At 38.0% G+C, this 20,030-nt stretch overlaps 1 protein-coding gene across 2 annotated transcripts in view; it reads right to left on the bottom strand.

The window, feature by feature from the left end:
• Nucleotides 1-1,557: 1,557 nt before the first annotated feature.
• The window catches only part of LOC119878458 (armadillo repeat-containing protein 4), a 58,851-nt gene continuing 40,378 nt past the window's right edge, over nt 1,558-20,030 (bottom strand). Inside the window, exons 3-4 of one of the 2 annotated variants that reach the window (XM_038589085.1) lie at nt 3,258-3,293; nt 1,558-1,970 (exon numbers count right to left, since the gene is read on the bottom strand). In XM_038589085.1, the coding sequence (XP_038445013.1) occupies nt 1,857-1,970; nt 3,258-3,293 (150 nt within the window). In that variant the 3' untranslated portion in view covers nt 1,558-1,856. The remainder of the gene's footprint in view (nt 1,971-3,257; nt 3,294-20,030) is intronic. The other variant, XM_038589086.1, reaches the window with a different exon arrangement.

Genomic DNA, 20,030 nt, shown 5'->3' with positions numbered 1-20,030 from the left:
TCAAGTGCTTAGTTTCATTTCACTTTTTAAAAAGATTTTATTTATTTATTCATGAGACAGACAGAGAGAGAGAGAGAGAGAGAGAGAGAGACATAGGCATGGAGAAGCGGGCTCCATGCAGGGAGCCTGATGTGGGACTCAATCCCAGGACTCCAGGATCACTCCTTGAGCTGGAAGGCAGACGCTTAACCACTGAGCCACCCTGGTGTCCCCTTAGTTTCATTTCAAATGGCACTGTTGCTTTTCTTTTATGCATTTATTAACCATAAAAAATGAAAACCCCAGCTTCCTTCTATGAAGCATATTGTGAAAGAACAGTCCTTCACTTCCAATGACTCTTCCAATTCTTTCTGTGCTGCTGTTTTCTACCTGCTGCTTCCCTTGGCTCCTAGGTCTCCCTAATATCAAGAATATTTTGATATTTTAAGATAGTGGTAAAAGCTTCCTTTAATAAAAATATAACAATAATGTTTGTTCAGTTTCTACAGCTTTCATAATCCATGATTTCTAAGATGTATTTTTAATTTTTGTGAAGCACAGGCAAACAGTAACTTTACCATTAGAAATATGTTGAAAGTTAAAGGATTTACACTATTATTTAAATCCAGTTCTTAGTTAGCATTAATACTATTGCCTTGTTCTTATTATCTTCTTTTATGACCTCTTTTTCAGAGGACGGAATAGGATTGATGTTTTACAAAACCTTGAAATTCTCAGAAACGTCTTATTTTTTAATCAGATAATCTATCACTAGTATAATTTTCATCCTTTACAGGCTTCTCATTTCATACAAATTATTTACATTTAATTCAATTAAGTTTATGATCTTCTCCAAATTATGACAAACATAGACAGCACTTAGTATTTTTCTTAATAAAAACTGCTTAGCCTGTTCTTCAAAGAATTAACTGAGATAGTCAGTTTATGGAACTGATGCATACAAAATGATTTTCCTGGCTAGTACTGGATGCTTGGGACAGTTAGTTCCCAAACATTTTAGCACACCAAGGTTACATATGCGATTCCTTAAAGTGGCCTCTAATGTTTCCATAACCTGATAAAATGCTATTAATCTTTTGTGGCCACTTAAAAAAAAGTACTCTGTGTGCTAAAGGCGAGTTCAGAAATTCAAAGCAATTTTATGTGAAGTAATATTATCCTTACAGCAACATAAATTAATTCTTCAATAAAAGTGTTGGTCAGTCCTGTGAGGGAAATAAAACATAATTGTTTATGCTTCGTAAGTCTAAAAGTAAAAATCCCACTCATTGCTTATGTTTTTGTGATTTACATTATCTGGTACAGTGACAGCCATACATTAACTTCTCCGATGTCTGATAGTATTTAGGAGAAATCTAGAATGACCTCAGGATGATCTCTCTAGGTCCCGCTGCCTGACTCTAAATTCTATTTAATAACAGTTCGTGAAATCAGCACATCTCCTTAGAGCTCTCCCGTGGGTTGCAAGTGATCAAACAGACAAAACCATAATGACAGGGCAGTGAGATAGGTTTAACAGAAGGAAAATTCTAAAGACATGCAGAATGACTATAGGACTGCACACCAGGAAGGCCATATCTTTTATTAAAATCATCACAAACAAAAGTATCACAATTTTATTAGCTTTACATTTCATTACATGGCATATCCCCAAAATATTAAATAGAACAAAAATATCTATGCAATTTTTGGATGAAGAGTATCCTTTGCATTTTTAATTCCTGTGTTTTCATTCAGACATTTATCTGTCTGTAAAACATTTGCTCAACATGCTTCCTGATCTAGGCTTCTTGGCCATGGGACTGACATGTTCCCTGTCATGTAAAATTTGGTAGTTTGTAACGTCTGTGCACATTTCAAGTGTATCTTGCCTTGTCTATAGCAAGAGCCAGTCTGCGTATGTTGGATATACATCCAGCTGCGGCTTCCTGGAGGTCCTGGTCAGAAGACCCAATCATACCCAGCAGTAGCTGTCACATGTAAAAGAGGAGGGCGGAGAGGGAAACAAAGTATAAAACCATTAATCTCAAGGCATAAAGTTAGGCTTTGAAAACAATTTTTAATATTAAATGTTTTTAAAAGTCACCAAAAAAAAAAAAAAAAAACAAAGAAAGAAAAGAAAAAAGGACAAGAAATGCCATTTAGGCAAATGCAAATATAAATGGTACTTAACCAGACCGAGATTTCTCATGAAATGCTTACCATTTTATTTCCTGAAGCTGAGATAGACCTATTTCTCCCACCTTTCTTTGGTCATCTAACTGCTATGGAGTCTGCTTTGAAATTTGTCTTGCATTCTTTCTGACTTTTCTGCCTCTAGGCCAAGCCAACAGCACACCATGCCTCGGCTATTAGTACAACCTCTTAGATATGATTTCTCTGCATTCCAACCCACTTGATCATGTTACAACTTAATTATGTCAATCCCCTAACTGCATTGACTCCCAGTGCTAAATAACTACAGCTTGGGACAGTTAGTTAACTAACGAGTTAAACAGTCTGTTAACTCATCCTTTAAAGGATTTTTGTGCTTTGGCCTCAGTTTACCTTTCTAGCCACTTATCTTTCTCCTGCTCTATCCTGTACTCCAAGGTCACACACTTCTCCACTTCTTTTGCCCTGATTGATGCCATCCTTCTTCCTAAAAGGCCCTCTCATTCTCTTCTCTGAATTTCTAAATTTTACCTATCTTTCATGACCCAGTTAACTTTTCCACAAAGCCTCCACTGATTTTCATCAAATAAGATGCTATCTTTGCTTTATCAGAACTATCATAGCAGTTTACTCAAATGCCTATTACTATCCTTATATCATCCCTTTTTTTTTTTAAGTTTTTTTTTTATGTATTTAAGTAATCTCTACACCCAATGTGGGATTCAAACCTACAACCCCGAGATCAAGAGTTGCATGCTCTTCCAACTGAGCCAGACACGTGCCCCTATGTCTTTCCTATTAAATAGATATGTAGATTAATGCTTTCTGTCCTTTAGATTATAAACTCTAAAACTTATAATACTGTATCATGCCTAATACACCAAAAAATGACATAAAAAATGTAGACACCAAAAACTGACAAAGAAATTAATTAGAACTTTAAAAAAGTCTATCAGTTATGAATCAGATGAGTAGTTCTGACAAAGGATTTGAAAATTTAATTCGAGTCATCTATTTTCTACACAGTAGTATTTGGGTACAAATGTTGATGACAGAAAAGATGTGATAAGCAAAGAGATATTGTAAAGATAAATGTGAAATACCTTAAATATGACAGGCTTAGGGATTGGACTTTTATTCTGTAGGCAATAAAAAGAAGTTATTTAAACAGTTTAATCAGCAGAGTGACATGATCACATTTGTATTTTAGAAAGACAAATTTCATGACACCATGCAGAATATGGATTATAGAAAAGAAAGGGAAGGATCCTGAAGTCCTTCAGGGCAAAATGAATTCAAGGGACATTTGGGGGTTAAGCTTGTGTTGAACACAAATGGCCCAAGGATATCTGGTTATCCAAAAAGAAGAAAATAAAGATGGTAATCTTTCATCATACATAAACATTATGTCCAGGTGAATTAATGATTGAAATAAAAATGAAAAATATAAAACATTTGGAAAGTTGGAGTTGAGAAAACCCTGATAAAATTGAGGTACTGAAGGATGTCTGGCAACTCAGATCCTCGACCTCCTCATTGTCCATGGAATTGTCCTCCACTTCCAGGGTCACATCCTGGTCCTTATTTTTCATCATGTTCAACAGTCCCACCAGTGCTTCTTGGGCATCTCTATATTAGGCAATCTCAGAACTATCTCGAACCTAATATATTACAGATAAAATTTCTATTTTTTTTCCTATCTAAACCTGGGTCCCCCATCCCCAGTATTCTCCTATATCAGTGACGATATCACCACTTAGTTGCTCAAGCCAGAAATCTCCTCACCTCACACTCCCACCTCATCTCCCCTGCTTCTATCCAACAATTATATCTTTGTGATTCAACTGCCTACACTTATTCCAAAGTCATTTGCTTCTCTCTATTGCCATTGTCATCACCCCTGTAAAGCCTACAGCACTTTTCCACTGTCCTTGCACCCTCTCTTGCCTGGCCCCCAGTCAATCATTCATACTGTATCCAGAGTAATGTCCTAAATTGTGAAGTTCACTGACAAGGGGCAAAATTCTAGAGAAGCAAAGGGAATAAGACATGATCAGTCTTCTAAGAGTCAAGAGAAAGAAATACCGTCTTCTGAATAAGGGAAACAGAGCTGTTTGGGGGAGCTCCTGACTTGAGAGTTTTGCATTGTTAAAGTAATTAAACAGGAGGCCATTAGATAAAGTGTCTCTAAAGATTTGGTGGCCTATGTAAGCAAACCAAAACCTAATCCAGAATCAACACACTTGAATCTAAGAATATGAAACCTGAGGCCAACCAATCACAAATAGGCTTTCCCAAATAAGGCAAGAGCTTATGCTATAGCCAATCAAATAATTTCCTTGCTTTGCTTCTGTATCTTGTTAAAAACTTTCCCCTAGCTCCTGGAGTGCTCCTAACCACTTTCAGTTTGGCACTGCCTGGTTTGAATCATGCCTCAGTTTATCTTTTTAATAACATTACTAGTGTTTTTCTCCAGCATCATCCGATCACTGAGGTGTAAGATGGAGGAAATAGGTTATAGCACTGCAACTCATTTGAATAGTCATACAGTCTGAGCTGACTGAAAGGACAAACAGAAGGCTACTCATAGGGATGCCTGGGTGGCTCAGTGGTTTAGCATCTGCCTTTGGCTCAGGGCATGATCCTGGGATCTAAGATTGAGTCCCGCATTGGGCTCCCGGCAAGGAACCTGCTTGTGTCTCTGCCTCCTCTCTTTTTGTCTTAAAAAAAAAAAAAAAAGAAGCCTACTTATAATCTGGGAGGATGACCTGTAAGAATTAGGAAGGTAGGAAGGCAGATCTCTGTGAAGTGAGAAAACAGTGAGATGGAAGCTCAGGAAGTTGAAAAATAGGACATTAGAGTTTGAGAATGGATTATGTGGAGTTTAAGATTTTATAGATAAACTTGTATTGCTTATTGACAGGGTCCAGGAAGTGACCATGGGAACATACATCAATATAAGATTGTTAGGCAGTTTTATACATATGTGCACATGCATACACACACACACCTCTATGAACACATTTATTTAATTTATATTCTTATTCTCTCTGCAAAAAGAGCAAATAGTGACTCTATGAACATTATTGAAAATAATGAGAAGGAAGAACAGAGTAGCCAGCTCTCCTTGGTTACTATAACACATGGCTTAGGTGTCTCGGTATTATAACTCACACTTAAATCCCTTTTCTAGCTTGCAACTTTTAACTCTTGATCAACAATTCAATATTTTTATCAATTTATTTATTTTTCTTGTACCTCATTTTATTATCATATGAAAGCTGCTAAAGCAGACACAGCTATATGAGGCTTCGGCTACTTCTTCTAAATATATACTCAACACAGACTTTCATCCACCACTCTCTTTTCACACACACACATTTTAGTTGTCCACCCCATCCCTATAGCCTTCTATCACTCTTGAGTATTGAGTATTAGCTATAAATGTGGAGGATTTTGCTCCTGTATGTCGTTTACAGAATCAATAAACAAGAGCAGTCCCAGTCTGGATGCCAAGGGAGCCTGATATTGATACTTCTCTATTCTTAGTGACCTATTTTTTCTTTCAATTTCTGCTTTCCAAACTTTTTAATTGGTTCTTTAATCAAAACAAAACATTCCAATCATTTCTTTGGTAAATTATATAATCCCTTGAGGATTTTAACAAGTTAATAATTTCCCTTTACATAATGTATTTTCTCCCTCCATCCCCTAAGTAGATGACTCAAAAGAATTCATGAATTCCCTCATTGATTCCATTATTTTATAAATACAGCATTAAACTGTTCCAACAGCTTATTTATTTATTACTATATTATTTTTTTTTATTATAGCCATGTCATTATAATGAATAAGTCAGTTACCTGTAGACTTTTCTGGGCCCTCAATGAGAGAGGGCCTGATGCTACATTAAAATCTTGATTTCCACAAGAAAATGGGATGGATAATAAACTACCGTCCAACTTCCCTATATATATGAAGAGTTGTTTAGGAAGTTGAAGGAACATAGATTGCCAGCTCCATCAAGCCCAGCTAATGCCTATCTCACAAGGCCAGCCTGCCTTGCTTTTGCTTTGGTCCTTGGTCTCTCCTCCAGTAGACTCTGTTGTTGATAGTTTTTAAGTCTAGAAGAGAATGTAATAGATTTCTAGCTGTGAACACAGACTATCTGAGCAGAAACTAGACAATTGCCTTATGCATTTTAGCTGCTTTCTAGAAAAGGCAAACAGTCATCAAAAAGGTGGGTTTTGAAGTCATAGCTCCTTAGATTTGTATCTTGACTCTTCTACTTACTGGGTAGGTTACTATTGAATCTGTAAACCCTATCATCTCATAAGTTTAAGGGGATCACCTGCCTCTGAGGCTTCTTGAGAAGATGAGTAAGATAATAGAGACCTTTAAAACGTGTTGAATGTGCGCAGTATTCACAGCTTCTTCCTGTCTTTACATTTTTTATCTTCCCCTGCTCTCTTCCTATTTTGTCTGTTTCCTGAACCTTGTAAGGACCCAAGCATGCAGTGTGAGAGGAAAAACTAGAGAAACTCAGGCAGGAGAACTCATACCAGAAAGGGCAGAGGATTCTTTGTGGGAGGAGAAAGAAACAACAAATGGGGAAGGAAGGAGGAAAGTGGAGAGAGGGAAGAGGCTTCCACCCTGTTTTGAATAGAGAGTTTGGAAAGGTTTGAATGGGGGGGGGGTGTTATTTTAGGAGCAACTTTAGGGGTGAGACAGATGTACTGAGTATAAAAAAAGATAAGAGGATTTTTAAAGGAAGTTTAACAGTGTACAATTGTGCTGTTTTTCAAGAGGGAAAACTAGAATTAAAATTACTTTCAATTGCTACCTAGTTGCCAGGCTTTTGTGTCTGACTGCATTTCCATGTCAGGACTGGACCACAAGGCAGCTTGGCTTCACAGGTTATGCATTTGAATCACATAAACCCATGCTTAGTACAAAGTAAGAGCTCCATAAGTGTATTCATTATCATGGTGATTATTTTGCCAGTTCTGAAGTCTGGTTCTGGCTTCTATTCCCTGGAGTCCAGCCCTGGTTAGTTTGGAGGAATGAGGAAGCAGGAATCTTGGCCCTAGGTCAGGCTAGCCCTGTCAGCACTTGCTGCAGTCCCCACCTCATCTCTGGTTGACCCCTATGGGCACCAGTGGCCCAGGCTTCACTTGGTATCAGCTGTTGCTACCAGGCCTTGCATGGCTCCCTTGGAAAGCAGTGTCTTGGCTGGATGCCTGCCCAAACTGAACCTGCATTTTGCTCCTATGCCCTCAGAACTTGTTGCTCTGTGGTTCCCCCCTCTTCTGGCTTTCCAAGTCAGTTGCATTTATTCCCAAACCCTTGATGCCAGTTATATAATTTCATATTACATAAACTAATGAACTGTGAGTGTGAATGTACTAGTCATACGTTGGCAGGCTGTGGCATCTTGGTGTTTCACAGAGAGCCTGCAGTGTGTTGGCAATGCCAGGAGTCAGCTAGATAAAGGTTGCAGAGGGGAGGATCTACTATGCACTCACATGCTTTCCAGTTAGAATATGTTAAATCAGTACAGGGTCCTTTTTATGAGTCTACTCCGTAAATGACTTTTTCTAGGACCTGAGCAACCTCTAGTCTGAATGCATTAGAGGACTACTACTCTTTGGGGAATTATTTAGTCTAAGTTTCTTGCATTAACCACGAGGGTTTCATTCTGCATGACCTATATGGTTTAGGAAATGTTTAATCTAAAAATTAAACCAGTGGAACCTAGCAATCCAGTATTTTAAAGGCCTAAGGTAGAAGCAAGGGTGAAATTTTAAAAGAATAAATAAAAGAAAGAAAAAGGATGGCCTAGAACATACCTGTGATAGGCAGTGAGAGTTTGCTTAAATGTACCTCACTGGCATTGGGCCTACAAGTTACCTAACGTTTGTACAAGTGAAATGATTTTATTAGCTACCATGCTTAGTATGTGCCAGGCGCTGTGATTTATTCTTCACTAGTTAATTTATCCTGCTCTACCCATTTTCCTTAGTCAGGAACATTCTCAATCAAGGGTATAGTGTTGGAAGTGCAGAAGTTTCTGTGTTCTCCGGGCATGAATGGCTTGATATTTGAGAAGCCCTTCTGAGACTCTTTTGGTGATGCTGCTCTATGAATGTATTGGTTTCCTGCATTTTATTTACTGCTGTAAAATGGATGTTACTCACTGCTTTATTAATACAGCCGACAGGCTGTGTTACTAATGCTGCTTTACAAATTGAATAAGGATGTACTACTTTCCCAAACCACTATCTGGACAAATGTACTATATATGTGTCTTGGTTGTTAATCGGGCTCAGAAATCTATGCTTTTATTTTTCATAAGAGCCTCATAAACAGATTAGGACACTCAGGAATGCTTTAAAATAAATAGAAACATCCACACAACAGAAACTTAGTGCAAAATTCTGCATTCGACAGGCAGCTAACAGAAAGGAGAGAGCAGCACGGTTTTTTTCAATCACTAACACACGGGGCAAGGTGAGGGCGGTTTGTAATACTTCGCCATAATTACATAAAGGAGTACTTTCCTTAGGAAAGTGAACTGCAAATTGGGTACAAGTGATTATGGAATCGGTACACTCCTTTGGGTGTATATTTTTTGATCCGTAGACATTTTCCAACTATAAAAACAGTTTTGATATTACAAGGGGGAAACACCTCAGGTTTACTTTATTTGAAGTGTTTGTTCCTTTCAAAAACTTTCCCCGTTTTAATCTTTCCCTCCCCAAAAACACATTCAAGGACCTTAAATTTATTGGGAGTTTCATATGTACACCAGAGGAAAACTAGCCCTCCTGCTTGCTTTCCAACTTAATTGCATAGAACACTTTAAAACATCATTCAAACACATTAGTTTTTACAGCATTGGCGTGAACGAGGACACGGGGAGGGGCACAGAGCGTGGTGTGGTGTGTGGATCAGGCTAATTCGAATACTTCCTCCAGCATCAAAGGCTTTGATCTCAAGGCGCATGCCCTGAGCACGCAGCTGTGACCCATGATTCACATCCCCTGGAAGGTGAGGCAAAGGTAGCATGGGAATCGGTGTCTGTATTCAATTTTTACTTTTATACCTAACAGTTCATGATTTTATATAATATTTCAGTTGTATGAAAATAGGTCCCAATTTGAGTGATAACAGATTTCTTGTGGTTTGACTCAATATTGTTGGGTGAACACAGACGGGAAGTATGAGTTTTAATTAGAGCCGGATGAGCTCTGAAATACCTGCATGCACACCCAGCTTAGCAAGTTTTCCAGAAAGATTTTTGAGTTCCCAGAGCTCATTTGAACTGTGAACCCTTTAGCTATTTTCCAAATCGCAAGGCACTGCAGTGTGGCTGTAGCACAAACGTGCAGCCCAGTAACAAGAAATGCATTTGCACTGTGTCTGCCCTGCACAGTGGCTTCCCAGCTATCCATGCTGGCTGAGGCTTCACAGTGGTTTCTCTCACATCCCGACTTCAAGCCCTGGTAATTCATTTCATATGACGGCTCACTAGAGCCATGGGCATCAAAACACATTTTACATTTGCTGGTTGGGCAAAACCTTTGATTCTGTTCAGTCAGTGAAGTGAATCAAGGGGTTTGCCTTCTAGTGGTGTCTGCATGCATCCCAGTGACAGGAGTGTGTGCCCTATTTATGTGAACTGAGGTTCATGTCCACAGAGCTTGAAAAGTGGGGTCTGACTTGTTTGATCTACTGCCTTTCTGTGCATATGTTGTTGTACACTTGAGTAGGTCTACCCTCTAGTTTTTCATTCACGTTGTTTTTCAATGAACCTTCCCATAGGAGCTTTTGTGCACACACACACACACACACACACACACACCACACACACAGATTGGAGTGCTGGATTCTAGAGTACTGGAAGGTAGAAATGGGGCATATAATAAAGGCCCTAACAACTCTAAAGAATGCTAGAAATTCTAGAAGTGGACAATGCCTCGATAACTGGCAGCATCAGGAGATTCCTTAGGAAAAAGGAAGTGGTAAGTCTTGGCGTGCCCTGCAGAGAAATTCATGGTATCGTTTGGAATGGCTTCAAGTCCTCTTCAATTTTTCTTCCCATCAAATGCAAAGAATATCTGTGCATATGGAAGTTTCTTGGATAAGAATGCTAAAGAAGTGAGGAGGCTAGGAATGGATAAAAAGATTTATGAGGATAGGGCTGTTGAGGATTGCATTTTGCTATTGAGTAGATCAAAGTGACAAAGAAAATTCTCTGGAAATAAAAAAAAATAACATGTTCTCATAGATTATGGAGTACAGTGGCTATGAGTTCAGGCTTTTGAGTTCATAGTCTGGGTCTGAACCCTGGTTTCTCCTTAACGTGTATGACATGTGGTTAAGTCTCCCAGATCCTCACTTTTCGTATTAGTAAAATTAGGATTGGCAGTAGTACCTTTTCACCAGGATTAAATGAAATAACAAATGTAAAGTGCTTGCTCTACTTGCTCATACATGATGATTGTTATAATTACCATTGTTGGTATTACCTGGAATGCGAAGTTGTTTGTTGTAGGGTAGAGAGAGTAAAATGAATTTTTTATCAGCCCACTTTCTCTGCTAGAGTTCCAGTAGGATTGACTCAAATAAATAATTTTGGTCTAGTTATATCGACAATTAATATGTTAACAGGGCTTGTCATGTCCTGTTATGTGAAAAAAATAAGGGAAGAAAGTGGCACTAGCAGAGCTCTGTGTTCATGGTAATAGATGGATCAGTTTGCTCAAATTATAGTTCCTCCTGCATCAGTCTCTAGTCCAGAAGGACATCACCCCCATTGCTAAATAAAGGCATGAAGTAGCTATTAATAAAATGAGACAAAAGCATTAGATATGGAATATGCTTGCAAGAGAAATGGGAGAAGTTCGATGAATAGGGAAGTGGCTATAATTCAAAATATTCACAAAAAGTTAAGGCTAAGCGGATATTATTTATTAATTTATATTATAGAAAACCAGAACTCAATCACACCTCCTTTGCTATTAGAATAATTGAATAAAACTACCTTCATTTTGGAAAAGATTATCCTATAAACTCATTTTTTTTTGAGATTTATTTCTTTATTCATGAGAGACACAGAGAGAGAGAATCGGAGGGAGAAGCAGGCTCCCTGCGGGGAGCCCCATGTAGTGAGCTGAAGGCAAACGCTTAACCACTGAGCCACCCAGGTGCCCCCTATCCTATAAACTCATTTATGAGTTTGATCAGAACTCAGATGCTTTTTTGGTCAGATTTTCTACTTCTTTCTATTGGGTTGGAAGATGTTGAAATTAAAAAATTCAATCTAAGCGAAGGAAACATGGAGAAGACCACAGCGAAATGAAAGTACACTGATAATTTAATATTTTAAATGATTGTCTCTTCCCCTGCCTGACCTTTACAAGGCACATTAAGGAAAAGATTCGCACCCAGGCCTGCTCCTGCTCTCAGACAAAGGTAATAAACTGGGAAAAGATGGAGTATATGATAGGGGCCAAGAGGAATGTGCATGGGGAAGCCACCTATGATAATCCCATGTTTATTATTTTCTATAATATTATCCATAAAGGAGACAAAGTTATATCTGATAAGGATCCCAGAACAAGGTTTGGCTCACAGTAACTACTCTTTAGTTCTTAGCCATTATTATTCCAATAGAAAACATACTTCAAGCACTATTCTAATAGAAACATACTTCAAGCACTGTTCTGATTCTAAGTAACAAGTGAGATGTAACAAAACATTTTCAGCACTGTATTGGCTGGCATGATATCCTCTTATGAAGAAGTCAGGTTATTGCTACCCAGTGGAGGCTGAGAGTCACGTGGGTGGGCACTTCTGTAAGGAAAGGCAGAGGCCCTCAGAGGAAGGTCAGCAGGGTAAAGTCTCTGAGTCCCCATCAAGTTCTGCCTCTGTGATGGGATCTAAGGAGAAAGGAGGGAGCCCTGAGAGACCGGGCTCATTGCAATTGGGAACGCTGGCAGGATGTAGTACTGACAGGTTACTGCAGGTCCCATGGAAATATAGTAGAAGGAATAGACCACTCTGTATTTCCTGCCTTGGGTTATCACTATGACTTTCCTCTGGTTCTTTAGCAGGAAGTCAAAGAACACTTTTGTGGGGTAAAATGATCTAGGAAATAAGCAGTCAGGAACTTCATCAATACGTGGTCAAGGACAAAATCAAGTTTGAATCAGAGTAACTCAACATTCTCTGAAAATATCAGTGAGGGTGACAAAACATGAGAGACACCTAACTCTGGGAATGAACAAGGGGTAGTGGAAGGAGAGGGGGGGGGCGAGGGGGTTGGGGGGTGGACTGGGTGATGGGCACTGAAGGGGCCCTTGCAGGATGAGCACTGGGGTGTTATGCTATATGTTGGAAAATTGAACTCCAATAAATTTTTAAAAAAAAAAATGCATAGTCAACCACCACCACCAACAAAAAGTATAACTCAACATTCTCTTTGAAGATTTAAAGATACTGGCAGAGTCACACTCTCCAGTAGCCTCTTGACAAATGTGCAAAGGAGGTAAACTTCTAAGACTCACATGTCTTTTCTATGACTTGATTAAGAGTTTTACTGAATATAGGATTCTAGGTGAGAAATAATTTTTGAAGAGTTGGAAGAGTTTTGAAGGCATTCCTCCATTTTCTTCTTGCTTCCAATGTTACTGTTGAGAAGCCCCAAAGTGTTCTTCATGTTTGGTTTCTCTTGTTCACTCTATCTTCTTTTTCTATCCTTTCTCTTCTGAACATTACAGAATCTTTCATTATTATTATTACTATTATTATTATTATACTTAATGTTCTAAAATTTTACAGTGCTATATCTTGTGGATAGGTATACTTTTATCCATTGTATACAGGGAACCTGATGCATCATTTCAATCTGTAAGTCATGTACTCCAACTCTGGGAAATTCTATTGAACTATTTCATTTCATTTCCTCCTCTCCATTTTCTCAGTTATTCCTTTGTGGAACTAATATTCTGAAGTTAGATCTTTTGCACTGTTTTTTTTTTTTTATTTTTATCTTTCCTTTTTTCATCTCTTTATGTTTTTACTCTTTCTGAGAGTTTTTTTCTTTTTAAATTTTATTTAAATTTTAGTTAGTTAACATACAGTGCAATATTGGTTTCTGGAGTAGAATTTAGTGATTCATCACATTACAACACCCAGTGCTCATCACAAATGCCCTCCTTTTTTTTTTTAATTTTTATTTATTTATGATAGTCACACAGAGAGAGAGAGAGAGGCAGAGACACAGGCAGAGGAGAAGCAGGCTCCATGCACCGGGAGCCTGACGTGGGATTTGATCCTGGGTCTCCAGGATCGCGCCCTGGGCCAAAGGCAGGCGCCAAACCGCTGCGCCACCCAGGGATCCCAACAAATGCCCTCCTTAATACCATCACCCACCTAGCCCATCCCCTCCTACCACCCCTCCAGCAACCTCGGTTTGTTCTCTATCATGAAGTATCTCTTACAGTTTGCTTCCCCCTAATTTTCCCCATTCCCATATATTCATCTGTTTTGTTTCTTAAATTCCACATATGAGTGAAATCATATATTTGTCTTTCTCTGACTTATTTTGCTTAGCTTATTTTGCTTATAAAACACTCTAGCTCTATCCACATTGTTACAAATGGCAAAATTTCATTCTTTTTGATGGCTAATATTCTATGGTATATATGCCACATCTTCTTTATCCATTCATCAGTCGATGGATACCTAGGCTCTTTCCATAGTTTGGCTATTGTTGATAATGCTGCTATAAACATTGGGATGCATGTATTCTTTCTGTATTTTTGTATCGTTAGTAGTGCAATTGCTGGGGCATAGCAATTCCTCAATTCCTTGAGCAAAAAGTTCAACTTTTGAGGAACCTCCAAAATGTTCTCCAGAGTGGCTGCACCAGCTTGCTTTCCCACCAACAGTGCCAAGACGGTTCCCTTTTTTCTGCATCCTCACTAACATTGTTTCCTGAGTTGTTAATTTTAGCCATTCTGACAGGTGAGGTGATTGTGGTTTTGATTTGTATTTTATCTCCCTGATGATGAGTGATGTTGAGCATCTTTTCATATATCTGTTAGCCATCTGGGTCTTCGGAAAAAATGTCTATTTTGTCTTCTGCCATTTTTTAACTGGATTATTGTTTTTGGGGTGTCGAGTTTGCTAAGTTCTTTATAGATTTCGGATACTAACCCTTTTTCAGATATGTCATTTGCAAATATCTTCTCCCATTACATAGGCTTTTAGTTTTTTTTGACTGTTTTCTTCACTGTGCAGAAGATTTTTATCTTAACTCCCAGTAGTTCATTTTTGTTTTTGTTTCCCTTTCCTCTAGTGATGTATCTAGTAAGAAGTTGCTCTAGCCCAGGGTGAAGAGGTTGCTGCCTGTGTTCTCCTCTAGGATTCTGGTGGTTTGCTGGTTCACATTTCAGTCTTGCATCAATTTTGAATTTATTTCAAGAAAGTGGTCCAGTTTCATTCTTCTGCATGTTGCTGTCCAGTTTTCCCAACACCATGTGTTGAAGAGATTTTTTTCCCATTGGATATTCTTTCTGCTTTGTCAAAGAATAGCTGACCATAGAGTTGTAGGTCCATTTCTGGATTCTCTGTTCTGTTCCATTGATCTATGTACCTGTATTTGTTGTGCCAGTACCATACCATTTGTTGTACTTGTATTTGTTGTGCTAGTACCATACTGTCTTGATGACACAGCTTTGCAATAGAGCTTGAAGTCTGGAATCGTGATGATTCCAGCTTTGCTTTTCTAAAATTTTCAGGATTGCTTTGGCTATTCAGGGTCTTTTGAATTTCCGTACAAATTTTAGGATTGTTTGGTCTAGCTCTGTGAAAATGCTGGTGGTATTTTGATAGGGATTGCATTAAATGTGTGGATTGCTTTGGGTAGTATAGACATTTTAACAATGTTTGTTCTTCCACAAGCATGGAATGTTTTCCATTTCTTTGTGTCTTCTTTAATTTCTTTCATAAGTGTTCTACAGTTTTCAGAATACAGGTCTTTGGTTCTTTGATTCAGTTTATTCCTAGGCATCTTATGGTTTGGGTTCGGTTTAATCCTCTTCGGTTTATTCCTAGATACCTTACGATTTTTGGTGTGTATTGTAAATGGGATCAATTCCTTGACTTTTTCTGCTGCTTCATTATTGCTGTATAGAAATGCAAGAGATTTTTGTATGTTGATTTTATATCCTGAGACTTTACTGAATTCATGTGTTTGTTCTAGCAATTTTTTCATGGAGTCTTTCAAGTTTTCTACATAGAGTATCATGTTATCTGTAAATAGTGAAAGTGACTACTTCCTTGACAATTTAGATGCCTTTTACTTCTCTCTGTTGTCTGATTGCTGAGGCTAAGGCTGCCAGGACTATGTTAAATAGTAGTGGTGAGAACAAGGCATCCCTGTCCTTGTTCCTGACCATGGAGGAAAAGCTCTCAGGAAGATGGTATAAGCTGTGGGTCTTTCCAATATGGCTTTTATGATGTCGACGTATGTTCCATCTATCCATCTATCCCTACTTTGTTGAGGGTTTTTATAAGGAATGGATGCTGTATTTTGCCAAATGCTTCTTCTGCATCTGAGAGGATCACATGGGTCTTATCCTTTCTTTTATTAAGGTGGTATATCACATTGATTGACTTGTGAATATTGAACCATCCTGGCAGCCCAGGAATAATTCCCTCTTGATCATGGTGAATAATTCTTTTAATGTACTGTTGGATTTGATTTGCTAGTATCTTGATGAGAATTTTTGCATCCATGGTCATGAAGGTTATTGGCCTATAATTCTCCCCTCCTTTTTAGTGGGGTCTTTGGTTTTGGAATCAAGTAATGCTGGCCTTGTAGAATGACTTTGGAATTGTACCTTTCATTTCTATTTTTGGAAACAATGTGAGAAGAATAAGTTTAGTTTTAGAAGATTAAGTTAAAGAAGTAACTCTTCTTTAAATGTCTGGTAGAATTTGCCTATGAAGCTACCTAGTCCTGGACTCTTGTTGGTTGGGAGATTTTTGATTAATCTTTCAATTTCTTTGCTGGTTATGGTCTGTTCAAGTTTTCTATTTCTGTTCAGTTTTGGTAGTTTGTATGTTTCTAGGAATTTATCCATTTCTCCCAGATTGCCTAGTTTGTTGGCATAGAATTTTTTCATAATATTCTAATTGTATTTCTGTGGTGTTAGTAGTGATCTCTCCTCTTTCATTTGTGATTTTATTTATTTGGGTACCTTCTCTTTTCTTTTTGGTAAGTCTCGCTAAGGGCTTATCAATTTTATTAATTCTTTCAAAGAACCAGCTCTTACTGTCAATCTGTTCTACTGTTTGTTTGTTTCTATATCATTTACCTCTGCTCTAATCTTTACTATTTCCTTTTTTCCGTTGATGTTACACTTTATTTGCTGCTCCTTTTCTAGCTCTTTTAGGTGTAAGGTTCGGTTGAATATTTGAGATTTTTCTTGCTTCTAGAGTAGGCCTGTATTGCTATATACTTCCCTCTTAGGACTGTCTTTGCTGCATCCCAAAGGTTTTGGACTGTCATGTTTTCATTTTCACTTGCTTCCATGTATTATTTTTTTTTAATTTCTTCTTTAATTTCCTGGTTAGCCCATTTGTTCTTTAGTAGGATGTTCCTTAAGTTCCTTGTATTTATGGTCTTTCCAATTTTTTCTTGTGATTGATGTCAAGTTTTATAGCATGTGGTCTGAAAATATGGATGGTATGATCTTTTTGTTATTGTTGAGGGCTGACTTGTGATCCAGTATGTGATCTATTCTGGAGAATCTTCAATGTGTACTTGAAAATAATGTGTTTTCTGCTGCTTTATGATGAAGTGTTAATATATCTATTAAGTTCATCTAATCCAGTATGTCATTCAAAGCCATTGTTTCATTGTTGATTTTCTGCTTGGAATCAGTGGGGTGTAAGGTCCCCTACTATTATTGTATTATTATCAGTGAGTTTCTTTATGTTTGTTTTTAATTGACATATTTTTGGGTGCTCCCAAGTTGGGGACATAAATATTTACAATTGTTAGATCTTCTTCTTCTTCTTTTTTTTTTTTTTAAAGATGTATTTATTTATTTTTAGAGAGACAGAGGGAGAAAGAAAGTGAGAGCAAATGGTGGGGAGGAGCAGAGGGAGAGAATACACAAGCAGGCTCCCTGCTGAGCATGGAGTCTGATGTGGGGCTCGATCCCAAGACCCATGAAATCACTATGTGAACTGAAAACAAGAATCAGAGGCTTAACTGACTGGACCCCAGGTGCCCCTATAATTATTGGATCTTCTCAATGGATAGAGACCTCTGAGAGATTTATCTTCCAATTCATGTTCCCTGAATGCTCTCTTTTCTTTTTCTTTTCTTTCTTTTCTTTCTTTCTTTCTTTCTTTCTTTCTTTCTTTCTTTCTTTCTTTCTTTCTTTCTTTCTTTCTTTCTTCTCTTTCTTTCTTTCTTTCTTTCTTTCTTTCTTTCTTTCTTTCTTTCTTTCTTTCTTTCTATCTCTCTGAGGATGTTCACTTTTTTCATTCTCTCTGCTACACTATGTTTCTTCCAAGCACTGATTTGTTTCCATTTGTTTCAGTTTTTGTCTTCTATATTCAAAACATTCTTCAGATGTTACTTGTTGGGTGAATAGAGAATTTGAGCACATAAATGGGGCTTGTTGGCTGTGTTTTACTGTAGGAGAATCTGAGTGGTCTCAGGCCACTCAGGATTGTGCTCTCGATGAAAACACCGGATTAAAGGGGCCTGAAAAGCAGCTCTCATTTTCTCACTATTTCACTGGTCAAGGAAGAAGGGATGCCTTTTTCTTCCCTCAAACGTGTTATCTCCTTTTTAAGTCTCAGACCAACAAAGCTACATCTTCTCAGAGGGAACATCTTTTTCTAATTCACATACAACAGTTTCCCACAGCCACCAGAGGCCCTGGAAAGGCTGGCTGGGGTCTTCCCCAGGTCAGTATCTTGAAATCTTCTGTGTTGAGCTAGTCAGATTCTCCAAGGAAGAGCTTTTCAAACTCCAACCTGTAGAGGAAGGGACTCACTTGTAGGAATTTGGGACTGAGAAGGGCAGATCATCCATTTAGCTTCGGTGTTTATATGGTCACTTAATCTCCATCTTCAGTAGAATATCTTTACTTCACAGGGGCTGCTGTCCTCCAGTCCAGAGACTGTTTTATTTGGGCAGCTGCTGTGTTGGGAAAGGGCAGTGACTTACTGAGTGGAGTTAGGGAAGGGGCTCTAGCTTTTACTCAGTTTCCCTTATTATAGCCTCCATCCTGAACCCTACAGACCAATTCCAGAGGCACTTAGGGCTACCAGTTCTTAATATTTTGAGGCTTCCACATTGTAAGCTGGGTTTTTTCTGAGTTTCTCCCACTGTTGACTTTACATTCTGATTCCTGAGGTCTGCCAGGCAGTTGTCACTCTTCCACTGAATTTGAATTTACAAAATTTTGTTATTTTCTCCTCTCCAATTCTCCGTCTTTTTTTTAGTCACTTGAACGTAATGTTAGATTTCAGAAGGAAGCAAAAGTATATTCAAGAGTTTAATATGCTTGGAACAAGCTATAGGTTTTCTTCAGACTCCAGGAAAAATGTCCTGGATATCAGCTCTTAATACAATGCCTGCATTTAATGTGAGTTATCTCCCATTGAGAAGAGACTGAAAGTCTATGTGGTTGCCTGTGTTCTATTGTTAGAACAGTTTTTGAGAGAGTATTTAGAAATATTTTTCTGAGAGAGGCTGTATATATATAATTTATTTATTTATTTATTTATTTATTTATTTATTTATTTATTTATTTATTTATTTATCAAATATATGTATATATAAGTTTCCAGCTCAGACCATTCAATTGCCTGTTTGACATCTGCACTTGGAAAGAAAATACACTGAGTTTCACAGAGGATGAACAGAGCTCAATCCCTGACCCTTTCAAAACCTATTTCCCTATGGCCTCCACACCTCAGTTCATGTCAACTCATCTCTCTAGTTGCTTGGGCCAAAAACTTTGGAGTATCCCTGACTTCTTGCTTTCTCTCACTGCCTTTATCCAAGCCATGAACCGGTCCTGTTTTACCCTCAAAATGTACCCAGAATCTGACCTCTTTACCTCTGCTGCGGTGATCTGAGCCATCATCATCTCTTTCTTGGATTTAAGGATGAGGCCAAATTTTTGATATGCAAGAAGATCTGGAGCTAACTTTGAAAGGTATAGCCTTGAGAAAACTGAATCACTCAGATCAGCAATTTGTGAGAATCTGTTCTTCTTTTTAAGAAGAAAAGGCAGAGAAGGGAAGAGACAGTAAAGTGATCCACTGGGAGAATGAAAGCCTAGTTCAGAAACGGCCATGGGTTTTTTACCAGCTGCCAAATGTAATACCTGTCTTGAAGTTGTTGGCATTGCTACAATGTATATTTCCTTCCATCACTACAAATCTTTGATTTTTTTAATTAAATTTTTTTGCTTTGTATACAATGACTTTATAAGAATGTTTTTGTTTATTATTCTCATCAAGGTAGAAGTTAGTGGGGAGAACAAGATAAAAGGGTGAAATTTGAAATCTATGTCAGCTCTGGGTACAAAATGCTTATAAGAATGAAACAATCCATAACCTGAATGAAATAATCAGACTCTGGGTAATACACACAATTCCCTCTAAATTAGACATTGTCTAGGGCATGGAAAGCAGAGGGAAGCTTGAGCCAATATTTCCTACATGATCATGGGAATGGCAGCCTTAGCTAACATCTGAACTACTGACTATGGGTTTTGTTTGTTTTGGTGTTTTGTTTTTGTTTTTGTTTTTGTTTTTTGGTAACATGAATA

Source organism: Canis lupus, unplaced genomic scaffold (assembly GCF_011100685.1).
Source record: "Canis lupus familiaris isolate Mischka breed German Shepherd unplaced genomic scaffold, alternate assembly UU_Cfam_GSD_1.0 chrUn_S1647H1840, whole genome shotgun sequence".
NCBI lineage: Eukaryota > Metazoa > Chordata > Mammalia > Carnivora > Canidae > Canis > Canis lupus.
Note: the sequence above shows the minus strand (reverse complement) of the source record. Positions and strands in the feature narration are given on the sequence as shown.